The following is a 15,091-nucleotide window of genomic DNA, read 5'->3' as shown; positions in this document are numbered from 1 at the left end:
ATAGAACAATTTCCCTTTTTCACTGGTAGCTTCTTACACTAACGCTTTGTACAAAGTGGTGTGAAGTTGTTTTTGTAACTTAGTGGTTTTGTTTTACTCTTTGGGTTCTTTTATTTAAAGTGTGTCTGAGAGTTGTGTTATACAGCCTACATTAAAATGTTATTGGATGGTTTTAGCCTGCATGATCTGTGTATATAGTGAAACACCATTGTAATTGATTTTCAGTGGTAATTATTGATACAATGCCGTTAGTGAAGCTTGAGATGCACTGCAATCCCATGTACAGAAAGGGACTTTCAAACAGACCACAAGATTTGTTTTTAAAATATGCACTTTGTTCCTAACTACTAATAATCATTTTATCCCTCTGTTAACATTTATATGGATGTGAATTTTCTAAGGCCTTGAATTGAATGAATTAAACAGATAACAGGGCAAACAGAAAGGAAACAGGTGACTGTTGACAGAATATGGTTCATAGCCTTCTGAATACATGTGGGAGTTTTTCCGATAAAATCATAAATACTGGAATAGAAACAGTTCATATGCTCACAAAAGGATGTCGACTTCCCTAGCTTGTATATATTTTGCAGCTCCTGGCAGTGAACTTTGCTGGGAATTTCCACCACAGCATTCCTGATCAGTTCCCGTAACTTCACCAGAGTATCAGAATTCCAGATCAATGCATGAATAGAGTTTTAGCTCATTCCAAACACAAACCAGCCTCTGTGAGAAAAAGTTGCCCCTCGGGTGCCTTTTAAATCCTCTCACCTTAAAAATATATCCCCTAGTTTTGAACTCACCCACCCTTGGGAAGAGATCTTTACTATTCACCTTATCTGTGCCCCTCGTGATTTTAAAAAGCTCTGTCAAATTCCTGGTGAATCAGTAAATACAAAGAGCTCATGCGAGGAAAGTGAACCTGGAAGTCAGTGTGTTGTAACAAATATACAGTGTTTACTGTTGGGGGTCTGATCTGTAAAGTCTAACCAGAATTTTGCTTGGGGAGCATTTTAAGTTTCTCGTGTTATTGCTCGTGGACTGTTGATTTTTTTTTACATATTTGTGTGCATCTGTGTAAAATGGTAATGCTGTGCAGTGACACTGATCTGGGCAATTTACAATGGCAATGATAATTATTGACCAAAAAGGGTGACTAGAAATCAAGGACAAGATTTCTGCATGGGGGAATGCATAGACTATGCAATTTATGCAATAATATGTAAATGACCAGAAGTTAATTTTACTGTTACTTGATTTTAGGCATGTGCACATCGTTGGAAGAATATACACTATGAGTCAGATCACATCTTGCCTCATGGAGCCTGCTACATCATTCCACCTAATTTGTCCAGAAAAACTAAAGAACTGCTCCCTTGCTACCAAGGTAAAAGTTCCTAGTGTAATTACTGGCCATGGAGAGACTAATTCTGACCTTGGGTTTAGAAGAGTTGGTATGTTTGGTAGCGATTCTCCAGATACCCAGTTCTCAGTCATCAGGAATGAGAATAGATCACTGTTTGTGATCTTTTAGCTGAGTATGGACTCTGGGGCGAGACTGATGACTGCTGATTTTCAGATTCCAAAGGACAAAAGTTTAATGCTGTTGTTTTAGGATTGCCCATGCCTGAGTGAGCCTGTTCCACATTACTAGGATCAGAACAAATTTCATCATAGAATCCCTACAGTGGGGAAGCAGACCATATGGCCCATTGAGTCCACAGTGCCCCTCTGAAGACAAACCCACCCAGGCCCACTCCTCCTGCCCTGACCTTGTAACCTTGCATTCCCCATGGCTAATCCACTCAGTCTGCACATCCCTGGACACTGCGGCCAATTTAGCATGAGCAAACCACCTAACCTGTACGTCTTTGGACTGTAGGAGGAAACCGAAGCAGCTGGAGGAAAGCCATGCAGTTAGAGGGTGAATGTGCAAACTCTACACAGTCATCTGAGGCTGGCGCTGTGAGGCAGCAGTGCTAACCCCTGAGCCACTGTGCCACCTCATAATTTTCATGCACTGAAAATGTGTTTCAATTTAAAAATGAACTTCGTTGCTTTGAAAATTCTGCATAACCATTGGCACTATAAGAGTTACCTACAGACTTTTACTTAGAAAATGTACAGACCTTTTTGTGAGCATCATGCCTTCATCTTAACATTTGCACTGACAATGTCACAGGACAAAATGTTTGCTCCGGTCTGCATTAAATTATTGTAATAAATGTACCCTTACTCTCCAAACTGTGACATCACATCTTTGGGTCTAGGCAACACACAGTGCAGGAATACTTTTTAATGGTCTGCATATTAAGAAATTACCTTTAATAATGCTGCTGTATTATTGATGCTTTGATCCTATTCTCTGTTGGCTCTTCAGATATTGATACAATACAAGAGAAGGCATTTAAGTAACTGTTAAACTATGATTATAGTTAAAGTGTGCATATTGATAAGGTAAGGTAACAGGAGTCTCTGAGCTGTGTAGGGGCCAGCCTTTTACTAAAATACCAGCACCAACCAACCAAGTTCACAGTGCCATCAGAAACCCATCGGCATGATCATCAAATCCCATCACTGCAAATAAATCCTTAAATAGAACATGCAAGACGTGCCATTTATTGACAACTTGAAATTTATGCAAAATCCCCACGAAGGTGAACCGACCTGTTAAGCTTCACAATCAGTACAACCGGTGCTGCCCATTCTGAAAGCCCTGGACTGCTGTAGTAATTGCTTCACTTTCCAGCCTTCTGATTCCTATCTCTACTGTTGAACGTGAGGCACATGGTACTGGATGGGCCTTGCAGGATCGTAGATTTGCTTCCTGGTCAACATGCAAGGTGACCATGGGTCCTTGAGTAGACCCTAGACCTTCCTGAAAAACCTCAAAGTATTTACTTAGGACTTCACTGAGGCAGCCATCTTCGAGTCAAAAAAAGTGTTGAGCCAGTCTGGGTGAATCTTTCTCACCAATTTTGTCCCGTCAAGCTTGGGCCTGAGCCTTTTACTACAGTCAGTGGTATCTGAACCAGCTGCTTCTCAGATGGGACCAGAACTGAAGTTGTCTCTTTAATCTGTGAACGTTTCTCAATATAGGTTCTCAGTCTTAGCCAAAGACTTGCGCAAAGCTAAGGGAATTGTGTTACAGATTGTTTCTGAAATCACTGATAATAGTGACGCTAGTAACAAGGTCCATTAGAACTGGATGACCATTTAACAAGACAATTATTTTGATTGGTTCTGCTTTGGATGTCACTGAGCAATTTAACTGAACCAAACCAGATGTGGGTGGGCTTTCCAGGGTGTGCACTGCCCCAAAAACTGGTCTATGAGTTCCCTTACTCAGTTTAGGTCTCGTGGGACTGTTTTGCTGTATCGAGTCTCCATAATGGCAGCAACTGCAATGGGCCGGATCCTGAATAAAATGTTAACCCTTTGGCTGACACTTCACTTTGCTTTGGGGTTTTGCCGTGGGCTGCCCTAGCCTCGCTCTGTTCAGGGTATGTCCTGGGTGAGGCTATGCAATTGCTTTCACTCAAGTGGTGCCTCTATGAGCTTGGTCGGCCTGGCAGGGGTTTCTCCTTCTACTGGCATAACCTTTACCTCTAATGCTCCATTTGCCGCATTTTGTAATGACAAAGCCAGTTGTAGTTGCCTGTTTGAAGTTCATTTGGACTTTAGCTGTTAGGTACTTTTACACAGCTACGTCATTAAGCCCCCATTCCAAATGGTCTCTCTGCATCTTATATAGGGTTAAGCCAAAGTCACATACCTCTGCCAGGCATCGTAGTATCGTCAAAAACCTCAACACAGATTCCCCTGGTTGGTGAACTGCTGAGTAAAACGTTAGCATCTCAGAATTAGAGGTGGCATGGGGTTGTAATATTCTTCAGCCAAATCTGCCAACTCTTAAAAGGATTTAGTATCTGGTGCCTGACGAAATGTTAGGCTCCTTATAACCAGAAATGCTGCGGGTCTCCCAATATCATTTGTCTGGGAAAACAATGCAAGTATTGCGTGCGGTCTTCAGTGGCAGGATCAAAGGAGTTGAGCTTCTTAAATAACAGCATGATGCCAGAAATGTTTATCTCAATTCAAAATGACTGTAGCGAGCAAATTTCTGCAGGAGCATTTTTTTACCCTTGTCGCTACTGAAATAACTCCACAAAGGCTGTATCCTGTCACCAAGTCACCTTTTATTTACATGTGCAGAGCACTAGGTAGTGATCTGGCTTTTTCAGAGCCCACTCTGAGTGAACAGAACCTCTGACACTCCTATTTATATCTGTTAGCCAGGACTCCCTGATTGGGGCTGTTAACCTGGTCCAATTAGGGAACTCCTATTCTGTGAGGTCTACCTGCCTGAACTTGTTCCAATCACTACTGGATTTAAAGTGCTATGGACTGATTTGATGATAATAATCTTACTTCACTATCCAGGGCTGATTGTTGCTATGGTTTTGAACCAGAGAGTCTGAATTTTAGATCTGACTGATTGACAGTAATGTTGACTGAAAATTAGATAAGAAATATCGCCAAGTAAGTAATACCATACAAATAAGATCACCCTGCACTCCAATTCCACATTGAGAGCATTTAAGTTGCTTTGTTCTCATCAGATACAATGCCTTTATGTTTTGTCTGTGTGGTTGCTCTTCAGATAACAATACAGGATTATCTCAATGGCAATAAAATGGGAATGCTCATTCCATTCCAGACAGATTAGTTGATCACATTTCACTACAGCCAAAGAGAAGTGGGAACATCAACACACACTGCACTACACCCAGTGGATTGAGATGGGCAGGAAATAGAGATGCTCTAGGCCCATCCAAATCCTACTCCAACTCCACTGTTGCCATGTTCCATTGGGGTTTATGCCTTACTAATCCATTAACCTGCAAACAGGATGAGGCTTATTATGTGTATATGCAGCATTCTAATTAAGCTGATTTTGCCATCCATTAATGTCGAAAGGAAATAGCTTTCAGTATTGGTATTAGTATCTAAGAATTATAGAATGGTTGAAACAGCTGGAGACAATTCCGTTCTGCAAGAGCAATTTTGTGAAACCTACTTTTCTCCACTCTTTCTCTGCAGTTTGTTTCCATGCAGGTGTTTATCCAAATCCCTTTTGGAAGCTAAGATTAAATTTGTCCTTCAACACTCTTTTCAGGATGAGACATCTAGATATTAACTGCTTGCTCCAGGAAATATTTTTCCCATATTCCACCTTTGGTTCTTTTGCGAAACATTTCCAATCTGTTGCCTGGTCCTCAAACTTATTATCAAAGAGAACAGTTTCTCCCTATCTACTCTGTCTGGATCCTTCCTGATTTTGAACGTTTTCTATTTAATCTATTTGTAAACTTTTCCTTTCTGAGGAGGAGTCCCTATTTTTCCAATATATTGATAGAGTTGAAATCATTCATCCCTGGACTCAGTATTAATGAGCATTACCACACCTTTCTCTAAAGACTTTACAATCTTCCTAAAGTGGAGTGCCCAGAATTAGATGCATTAGTTGAGACTTTACCAATATTTTATAAAGCTTTGTCATTCACTTACTTTTATATTTTATGCCTCTATTTATGAAGCCTATGATTTACTTCTGTAAGCTTTTTATCAATCTGTACTGTCCCCTTCAATAATTTGTGTATTTCTTTCAGAATTGTATCTTTTAGTTTATAGTGCACCAACATATTCTTCCCATGAAATGTATCAGTTAACTTTGTATCAGTCACCCATTAAACTAGCCTGACATTGTTCTCTCAAATTCTGTTGCTGTAGAGAGTAATGATGCTGAAAGGGTTAATTTTAGACAGCATTGAACTACACCAAATTGAATAATCCCAAAAATCTATCAGAATGCTCATTGATCTAATACAACTCAACAAGATGGTAGTGCGGGAAATCCATCCCATGTCCGACATTGAAGAGAGTTTATCCAAGTTGTCTAAAAGTCACTAAAGTTCATACCAATATTGGGTTCTGACAGGTAGAATGACCTCTGAAGTCAAGACTACTTCACACCTCTGTCACACCATTTAGGAGATTTTGCTTCAAGAGATTTCCATTTGGAATGCTTCAGATATTTTCAAAGAACTTTGCCCAATAATTTGAGATAACACAGCATGGAGTTGGATGAACACAGCAGGCAAGGCAGCATCAGAGAAGCAGGAAAGTTGATGCTTCGGGTCAATGATGTCACCATGTGGATGAAATATTGATACATGGGGAGACAGATGAAGGACAAGACCAGAGTGTTGACATTTTGTAAAATTCCTGCAAGCTAAAGAGCTTATCCTCAATAAACTATATGACTGAATGTTGCAAGGTATTTATTTGCTTCTTGGGACGTGGAATTGACAAGGATGGAATAACATTAATCTCAGAAAAAGAAGGGTGTTAAACAATTTACTGCTTTGAAATTATTTGATGACCTGTGAGGATTTCTAGGCATGGTAACACATTTGTGAAATTTTTGCCTCAGGTAACAATCAGCACTGACCCCTCAAAGCAGTTACTCAAGAAGGTGCAAGGTGGTGCTGGGACTCCCATTAGGACAGACTTTTCTTAAGGATCAAAGACATGCTGATGCCCACAAACATCCTGGTCCACTACAACCCAGCTTTTCCAAATACCTTCACATTGGATGCTTTAGCTGTGGACTTTGGAATAGTGCCTTTTTCAGGAGCAGCCGGGCTGATTTCAGAAACTAGTGTATTGTTGTTAGACACCAATATGTGGTTTGTTTAGATACAAGAATGGGCATGGTCCTTAAATGTACATTTTATTCTGGGTTTTTGTGGGTGATGCAAGAAGATGACTCAGCAGATCTGTCTCCTTAAAAAGACGCTTGCCCACCATAGTTTCCTTTTGAAGAGGTGAACGTTGGGCCATGGGTGGGGTTGGTGTTGGTGGTAGCTTTCCATTCTCCCTGACTTGCCTCTTTGACAAAATATTAATGATAAATGTAAATAGCCAGCTGAAAGGGAAGACATTTTTTACACAAATAACACACTCCTTGCTGATGGACGTATAATTTTCTTCTCATCATTTGTAAGGATACCTTTGTTACCGGTATCAAGTAGAAGCACAATGTCATAAAACAGTCCAGATTATACTTTCATGTGCGTCTGTCCATCACTAATTATTACTTTTAAAGAGTGAGATGACCTCCGTGTCTAAACAGTTTGATTGTGCTTCCTGCCTAGATTCCCATTCGCTGAACAAGGGATGCGGTGCCTTGGAAGCATCCAATAAAATCACTGCAAACAGAAATAACAACGAGACAAAAAATATACATTAGAATGAGCAAGAAACTGTGTCTCTGTCTGAAACCATTGACTATTGCATAATTCAATTTTTATTCTTATATTTGACGATTTAAATTGCTCACAAAGTGAGGTTAGGCTGGAGTATCAAAACTATTGGGTCACTTTCCTGACACCCATCAAATGTTGCTAAAATGCCATTGGGACCACAAGGAAGTCCTTATTTGGCCACTTAATTGGTTCATTGGGCTCTGAACTTGCCAGTCCCCTCCCTGTTTAACCTGAAATGGCATACAGTGGCAGGAATACAATGGTCCTGCCAGTCTTTGCCTCCCTGCAATACTGAGCTAGCCATGCCATCTTCCAGCTTGCCCCCATAGTGCTGGTAAAAGTGAGACTAAAGCTTTTGCTACATTTAACACAGACTTTTTCTTTTAGGGCTGCATGGCATGTACCTCTGATCATCAGTGATACAAATTGAAATAAGAAATTCTGAAAGGTATTGACAGCAATTTCCGGTAAAGTCTCTCTCTAATAAATTGTGGATTCTTTTTGTGCAGAGTACAAGAAAAAGTATGGCGAGGAACATGGCTCTTGCCAGGCTGGTATAGCAGGTCACTTCTCTGGGGTAAGGAACAACTTCTACTGAGATCTATTTTGTGGAATACTGTATAATGTCAAGTTCAATGTACCTATTTGTCGGAATTTGATGCAATGTGAATATTGTTTTTCAATTGAATTATGTTATAGGAATAAAGGATCTGTTTTGATTACTTAAACCTTTCAGCTGAAAACTTATTCTTGCTTCCCAGAAAGTTCTCATGATTTATTTTCTTTAAATTTACCTAAGGTTCTAATTATTGTCAGGAATCACTGAAACCATGTGTTACTGTGATGATAACTTTATTGGAATCCTTATTGTGTTTACAGCGAACTGTCTGGAACAGAATTGACCAGTCAAAGAAATAGATTCCTACTTAGCCTGCTCCTCTCACTTAAAAGACCTCCTCCTCATAAGAGTTTATTTGTGTTATTTAATTTGTACTCTGAAAGTCTTTTGATGTTTTCAAAGTGCATACATGCTTTGCATCAAATAAGAGTTTCAGCGAGTGATTCTTGTGGCTTTCATAATCTGAGAGATGTAGAGTTTAAGAAATCTTTAATTTGTGATATCTTTCACTAGGACTTGTAAAGGGAACGAATATGTTTGACCTTTAGGTTTTATTTCTATCTGAACTGAGTTCTGATAGGATCTCTGAGTGTTTCTGTTGAGCTGTCTTTTCTTTTTCTTACAAATGAGCTTCTGAAAGCACTCTCTCTTTCTGGCTGAGATGTCATGCCCACCATATCCTTTCACAATACATCTTGTATCCTAGAATTATCTCATATGCTACTAATCTTCAGGCCTCTGAACCAAGCTACCTCAATAACTAGAACCTGCTTCTTCTTTTGCAAATTCTACATGTTCCTAATGAAAATTATTAAACTAGTGAGACAGTGTTAATTCTGACCAGCTTTTGTACTGTATCTCAATTCAGTGTTTTGAAGAATGATTTATACATAACTGACAGGGGTAGCAATCCGTTATGGAGAAGAGTCCTTTGCGTCCAATACATCATCTGTCATTTTACAGAGAGGAATAAATAGAAAAGTCATCTTAATTCTTGGAACGTGTACACAGTTAAATCTCAAAGCCTCCTTCAGGGCAACAAGTTGAAGAGAATAAATTAATTTAAAATAGACATACAGGCTTTCGATGGGGAAGGGCTTCCTGGCAGACCCTCAGGATTGCACCTCCAAGAGGAAGATTTTGCATGGATTGATATTCAGCCAAGAAATCAAAGATATCTGCAAAGCTATTGGAAGTCCAGCTTCATTACATCCACTTCACCTAAATTTAGGTCTGAACTTTATAAGGAACACAGAAAGTTGCATGGAGAATATGTTTGCACGCATGTTAGTGTCATGATTTTGTTATTGGATTAATAATCCAGAAGCTGAGAGGATTGATCCAGACTTGAGTTAAAATCTCAATTTGGCAGCTGACAACCTTAAATTCAGAGAAATGGGAATAAAGAGCTAATATCAATAATGGTGTCCATCTGCCTATTTGATTATTATTAAAATCTATTTGGTTCACAAGTATCCTTTTTGAGAAGAAAATCTGATCTTACCTGGTCTTGGTTATATGCCACTCCAGACCCATCATTTTTGTGGATGACTCTTTACGCCTCCCTTACCTTGTGACTATGATCTGCCCCTTGATGGGCCACAGCCCCGAAAGGTGGCAGCGCAGCGGAGTATACTGATAGGGAGAGTAGGCCTGGGAGCACTCCGTATTTCTTCAGATCCATTGTTGCCGCCTTGCTTCAGATCAAATACAGGCAAGGAAATCTCTTGCATGATTATCATAGGCTGCCCTCCCTTGGCTGACAAATCAACGGATCACATTGAACATCACTTGGAAGAGGCAGTAGCACAGACAGACAATATACGCTGGATGACAGACATCAGGATGGCTCACTGGCACTATCTATTGACTGACCTGGCTGAATCCTAATGGGAATATTTGTCATTCTAGGCATGTGGCAAATGGTGAGTAAATCAAGTGGCAGAAATATAAACTTTGCCTTGTTCTCACCAATCTAGCTATCACAGATGTGTCGACCCATGATATGGTAGAAGTGACCAATGCTCAGGGCAGACCAAGTCCAGTTTTTGAACTTAGGACAGACTTTATCCTGCTGTGTGGCATCACCGTACTAGCTTCAAAACAGATCAAGCATCACCAAACTTGGGTCTTTGAGGTGTAGTGGGCAACCAGTGGGAACAGAAGTGCATTCTACCACAACATATAACCTTAGACTGTAACTTAGCTCTTACTCAGTCACTAACCTCAAGCCAGAAGATCAGCCTGGTTCAAAGTGGATGCAGGAGAACATGCCATAAGCAACAGCCAAACATGTTGAAACTGAGGTGCTAGCTTTGTAAAACTACAATATGAGAGTGCAATATGCAAGAGGAGGTAATGGCGCAGTGGTAATGTCGCCAGCCTAGTAATCCAGAGCCCAGGTTAATGTTTCAGGGGCATGGGTTCCATTCCCACCATGGCAGATAGTCAGATTGAGTACAATAAAACACAGAAATGATTTACTGTTGTGTATATTTTACTGTGAAAAATACATTGAAAAGGTTCAGCACTGTCACCAAATCTGCTGTCATTTTGAATAGCTTTAAGAATAAGAGAAAAATAAAAATAGCTGAAAGAGGGCCCATCAGTCCTGAGCCAGCGTATCATCAACGAAGCCAGCACTGCTACCCCACCCACCTCCACTCCACCGGCTCGCCGCTGTCCACACTGAACTCGATCAATGCTAAAGTCACCACACTTTGGGTATCACCTTTCACTGCTGGGCCAGTTCTCCTCCGTTACCGCCTTACCACTACCTGTACCGGTTCCACCAGTGTCAGAGTCGCATCTCCTGCCGCTGGGCCCACCTCATTGATATCACTGTGATAGCTTTCTGCCACTGGTTCACTGCCACCAGTGCCAGACCCAGCTAACAACACACAAATAATGTGCTAGCCTCATGGTGATCATCAAACAATTAAAAAAAACCTTATCTGGGGGCCTGGCCAGCAAGTTGACTCCAGATCCATAGAAATGTGATTGACTCTTAACTACCCTCAGAACACTTAGATTAGATTAGATTCCCTACAGTGTGGAAGCAGGCCCTTTGGCCCAACAAGTCCACACCGCCCCTTGGAGCATCTCACCCAGACCCAACCCGATCCCCCTATAACCCACACACCCCTGAACACCACGGGCAATTTAGCATGGCTGATCCACCTAGCCTGCACATCTTTGGACTTACGGATAGACAATAAATGCTGACCCAGCCAGTCATATACAAATTCATAAAAATTGAAACCATCAGCTGAAGTAACTCATTTTGGGTAATAAAGTGATTCCACAACTATTTTATCCAATCGAATCTCTGTCATTGGCCCACATCCTTATCAGAGATTCTGAGTTTTTGTCACGCTCCAATCAATTAAATGAATGAGGTTGTTGACTTGATGAGAATAAAGCTGTGACACTAAAGGATACCATAATCTTGTTGTCTATAATTTTTATGTTCTTGAGGGTATCGACGACATCTTGAGTGGATGGAATGGGGTGATCTGTCGACGAGGTGTTTCAGTCTCTGTTGTAGGCCCTTGGCCAGTTTGTGTGAAGGTGTACCTGGTAGGGAAGTAATGGTTCTGAATCTACTCACCATAACGGGGCAGACAGTATAAATTCCCAAGCGGAGTAGAATAACATCGCTTCATTGGAGGCTCCACTAATGATGCCACCTAGCTTGGTGACGAAACGTCTGAACAAGACCAGATCAGCTCGATGAGCAAGTCAACAACCTGAACCACAACCTGAGTTACCGATCTTTGCCAAATCTTTAAATTAAATGTATGTTGTGTGATATCAAGAAACAACTGAACACAGTGCATGCAATAAGGAATCTATGGACTCCAATAATGTTCTGGCTACATTGCTAAATACTCATGCTCCAGAATCCCTGGCCAAGGTGTTCCAGCATTGTATGCAACATTGTTATTTGCTCCACAATGTAAAAATTGTCCAGGTATGTGTTGTCCATGAAAAGCAGGATAAATTAAATCTGGCCACTTACTGTCGTCTCAGTGTACCGGTCTTTCATCAGCTGGAATGTGGTAATAACATGTGGCTATCATATTGTACTTATTCAGCTTGGGTTTAGCAATTCATCCCCTTCAATATTGCTGCATGTGCAAGCATGTACAAGTTTAGTGCTGAACCTTTCTGTCTCATTTTCTCCATGATGTCATCAAATCAGTCTGTTCTCATCCATGATACCTACCATCTACTTCTTTGACCTAATTCCCTAAAATTGTTCATTGCCAAATTCTCTAATAAACTATTTGACAACTATACTAAAGCAGTGTGAGCTGACTTGGAAACAGTTTCCTTTTTCATATACTGTTCCAGCATTATCATTCCCTGGTACTTGCACAATATGGTGCAAAGTTACAAAATATCTGTGACAATGCTATTTATAAAGCAGTTCTAGTTAAGATTTTGGTCAGTGTTAACCCTGAGGTTGTTGATGGTGTGGGCTTCAGCAATAGTAGTGTTATTGGATGTCAAAGAGAGATGGTTAGATTCTCTCTTATTAGAGAATGTCCTTGCCGGTCATTTTTGTGCTGTGAATGTTCCTCAACATTGGTCAGCCCAAGCCCGAATGCTATCCAGATCTTTAGTTATGAGACACAGCCTGCTTCAGTATCTGAGAGCTGTGAATAGCCCTGGATTCTGTGAAATTGTCAGTGAATATTCTCATCACCTGAGGTTGGGGAGAAGGTGGTTGATGAAGCAGCTGAAAATGGTTGTGTCTAGGACACTACCTTAAGGAGCATCTACAATGATGCTCCAGCCTGAGATGATTGCCCTGTCATTAAGCACAGTAACCTTTGTTTATGCAGGTTATGACTTGAACCAATGGCAAGTTTCCCCTTATTCCCAATGGTTTCAAGTTTGTTAAAACACTTTGGTGTCACACCTGGTTAAATCTCAAGGGATGAATGTAACTTTACCTTTGACCTTGTTATGAAGGGAAGATCATTAACAACGGAAGATGAATGTGTCATATCCACTGCTGTGAAGAACTCCTGCAGCAATATCCTGAGGCTGGGATGATTAGCCTTCAGCATAGACAATAGTCTCTAATCACCGGGGAATTTCCTCTTGATTTTAATTTTCTTCAGTTGTGCTCAAATTTCTTAACTGTGCACTTGAACAACTGTCTCCTGCATGTCAAGGGCAGTCACTCTCACATGATCTTTTGAAGTCCACTTTTTTGTTTACGTTTGGACAAATGTATCAGTGGGATTAGATCAGGGTGGTCTTGGTGAGACCCAAACTGATGGGTAGTTACTGCTGTGTATGTGCCACTTAATGGCATTTACAGTGATATCTTCCAACAATATGCTGATGATTGCAACAGATGAAGTGTTGGTCAATAGCCAGATTGGATTTATCTAATATGTGTTGGATAGGACAAACCTGGGCAATTCCAGTTTGCCAGGGAGATGCATATGATGCAGAACAGCTTGGCTGGAGTCACGGGTAGTTCTGGAACTCAGGTTATCTGCACTGCATCTGGGATTTAGACAGGGACCCAAGCTTTCACTATATCTGGTGCTTCCAGTCATTTCTTTTTATAATGTGAAGACTATCATGCTTTTTAATGCTGGGGGACTTCAGGAAGGAACCGTGATGGATCATCTATTCTGTAATTCTGGCTGGAAATAGTAGCAAGAACTTCAACCTGTTGGACTCAGCCACTGAGCTCTATTATCATGGCAGATGGACATTATTGAAGCATTTCCTCCAGGTGTTCAATTATCCCCCACCTTCAATGACTGGATGTGTCAACAGTACCAAACCTTGATGTAATAAGTTGGTTATGTGATAGCTTAGCTCTGTCTACAGCATGCTGCTTCAGTTTTATAGCACACATGCCACCCTGTGTTGTATTTCATTTTTAAATGCTTCCCAGAACTCCTTACTGAACTAGAGTTGGTCCCTAGGCTTGATGGCCATGCTGGAGTGAGAGACATGCTGGACCGTGAGGTCGAACTTAATCCTGCTGCTGTTGTGTGAATTGCTAGATCTGTTCTGAATCTATTTCATTGGTATAATGGTAATTTTACCTTTTGTTTATTCTTTCGATGAGAGTATCTGTGACAAAGCTGTCAATTTGTTGCCCATTGGCAACTGTCCTTGGAGTGATGGTGCTGAACCGCTCTTTGAACAGTTCTGGCTACATAGAGACACTCACTGCATGGCTGTGACGAGTGTTTCAAAATTTGCTTATGAAGGAACACTGATTTAGTTCTGAGTCAAGGATTTGGAGGAGAACTTGAAGTTGGTAATGTTTCCATCCGTCTGTGACAGCTAATCTTCTAGGTGGTAAACAGTATGATGGAATGTCTTCCCAACGTGAAGATAGAGTTTTTTTCCACAAGTACTGTTTAGTGGTCACTCATACTAGGGCTATCATCTGCAACAGGTAGATGAGAGGTGTAGACATTTCACTCTCAGTGATTATACGCTATGCACACCCAGTGCAGCAAATATATCTTTAACAGTTCTGCCAGGAGTCACTCAAAATATGAGAAGTCTTGGTGATAAGCATTGAAACGCCTCCTGCTGAGAGAGTACATTCTGTCAGTGCTTATCCTGATGCTGTTGCAGTTTCTGGGGTCTAATCATAAATTGACCATTCTCTCTTTCCTAAATGCTGATTTACATTTTATCTCCTGTTTTCCTGTTTTCCCACCAATTCTGTGTGTTAGCACATAGGCCCTAGCATGATTTGAGCACCAGACTGCAAGTTAAGCCAATTGACCAAGTGTCCAGTTGCCTTTCAATGTACTTTATGAGCTGTTGGTATCTGGACTGTGAATCCACCTCAATTAATTGGTTCCAGTTGTCTTCCCTGACCCGTGCCGAGGGTGGAAGAGCTTCGGCAAACACTATGAATAAATGTTTTGTGCAACTATATTAACTAAATTTATTTAATTCCCCAAAAGACTAATGTGAACTCTCAAAACTATGCTGTATGTTGAAGTCAGAATGTAGAGCACAATACTGGCTGGGAACTTGCTGAGAGGAACAAAATGTTTGCACAAGTTTGGCATTTTTTTAAACAGATGACTTTTAGTTTGCATAAGTAATATAACACCTATGGCAACAGGAACATAACAAACAC

At 40.7% G+C, this 15,091-nt stretch overlaps 1 protein-coding gene across 1 annotated transcript in view; it reads left to right on the top strand.

Annotated features, from left to right (window-relative positions):
- Positions 1–15,091, top strand: part of itga9 (integrin, alpha 9) — a 389,128-nt gene that overhangs the window by 31,154 nt on the left and 342,883 nt on the right. Inside the window, exons 4-5 of the mRNA XM_048530144.2 lie at positions 1,264–1,387; positions 7,841–7,908. Of these exons, the coding sequence (XP_048386101.1) occupies positions 1,264–1,387; positions 7,841–7,908 (192 nt within the window). The remainder of the gene's footprint in view (positions 1–1,263; positions 1,388–7,840; positions 7,909–15,091) is intronic.

This window comes from Stegostoma tigrinum, chromosome 5 (assembly GCF_030684315.1).
Source record: "Stegostoma tigrinum isolate sSteTig4 chromosome 5, sSteTig4.hap1, whole genome shotgun sequence".
In the NCBI taxonomy this organism is placed as follows: domain Eukaryota; kingdom Metazoa; phylum Chordata; class Chondrichthyes; order Orectolobiformes; family Stegostomatidae; genus Stegostoma; species Stegostoma tigrinum.
This window is presented reverse-complemented; position numbering and strand designations above follow the sequence as displayed.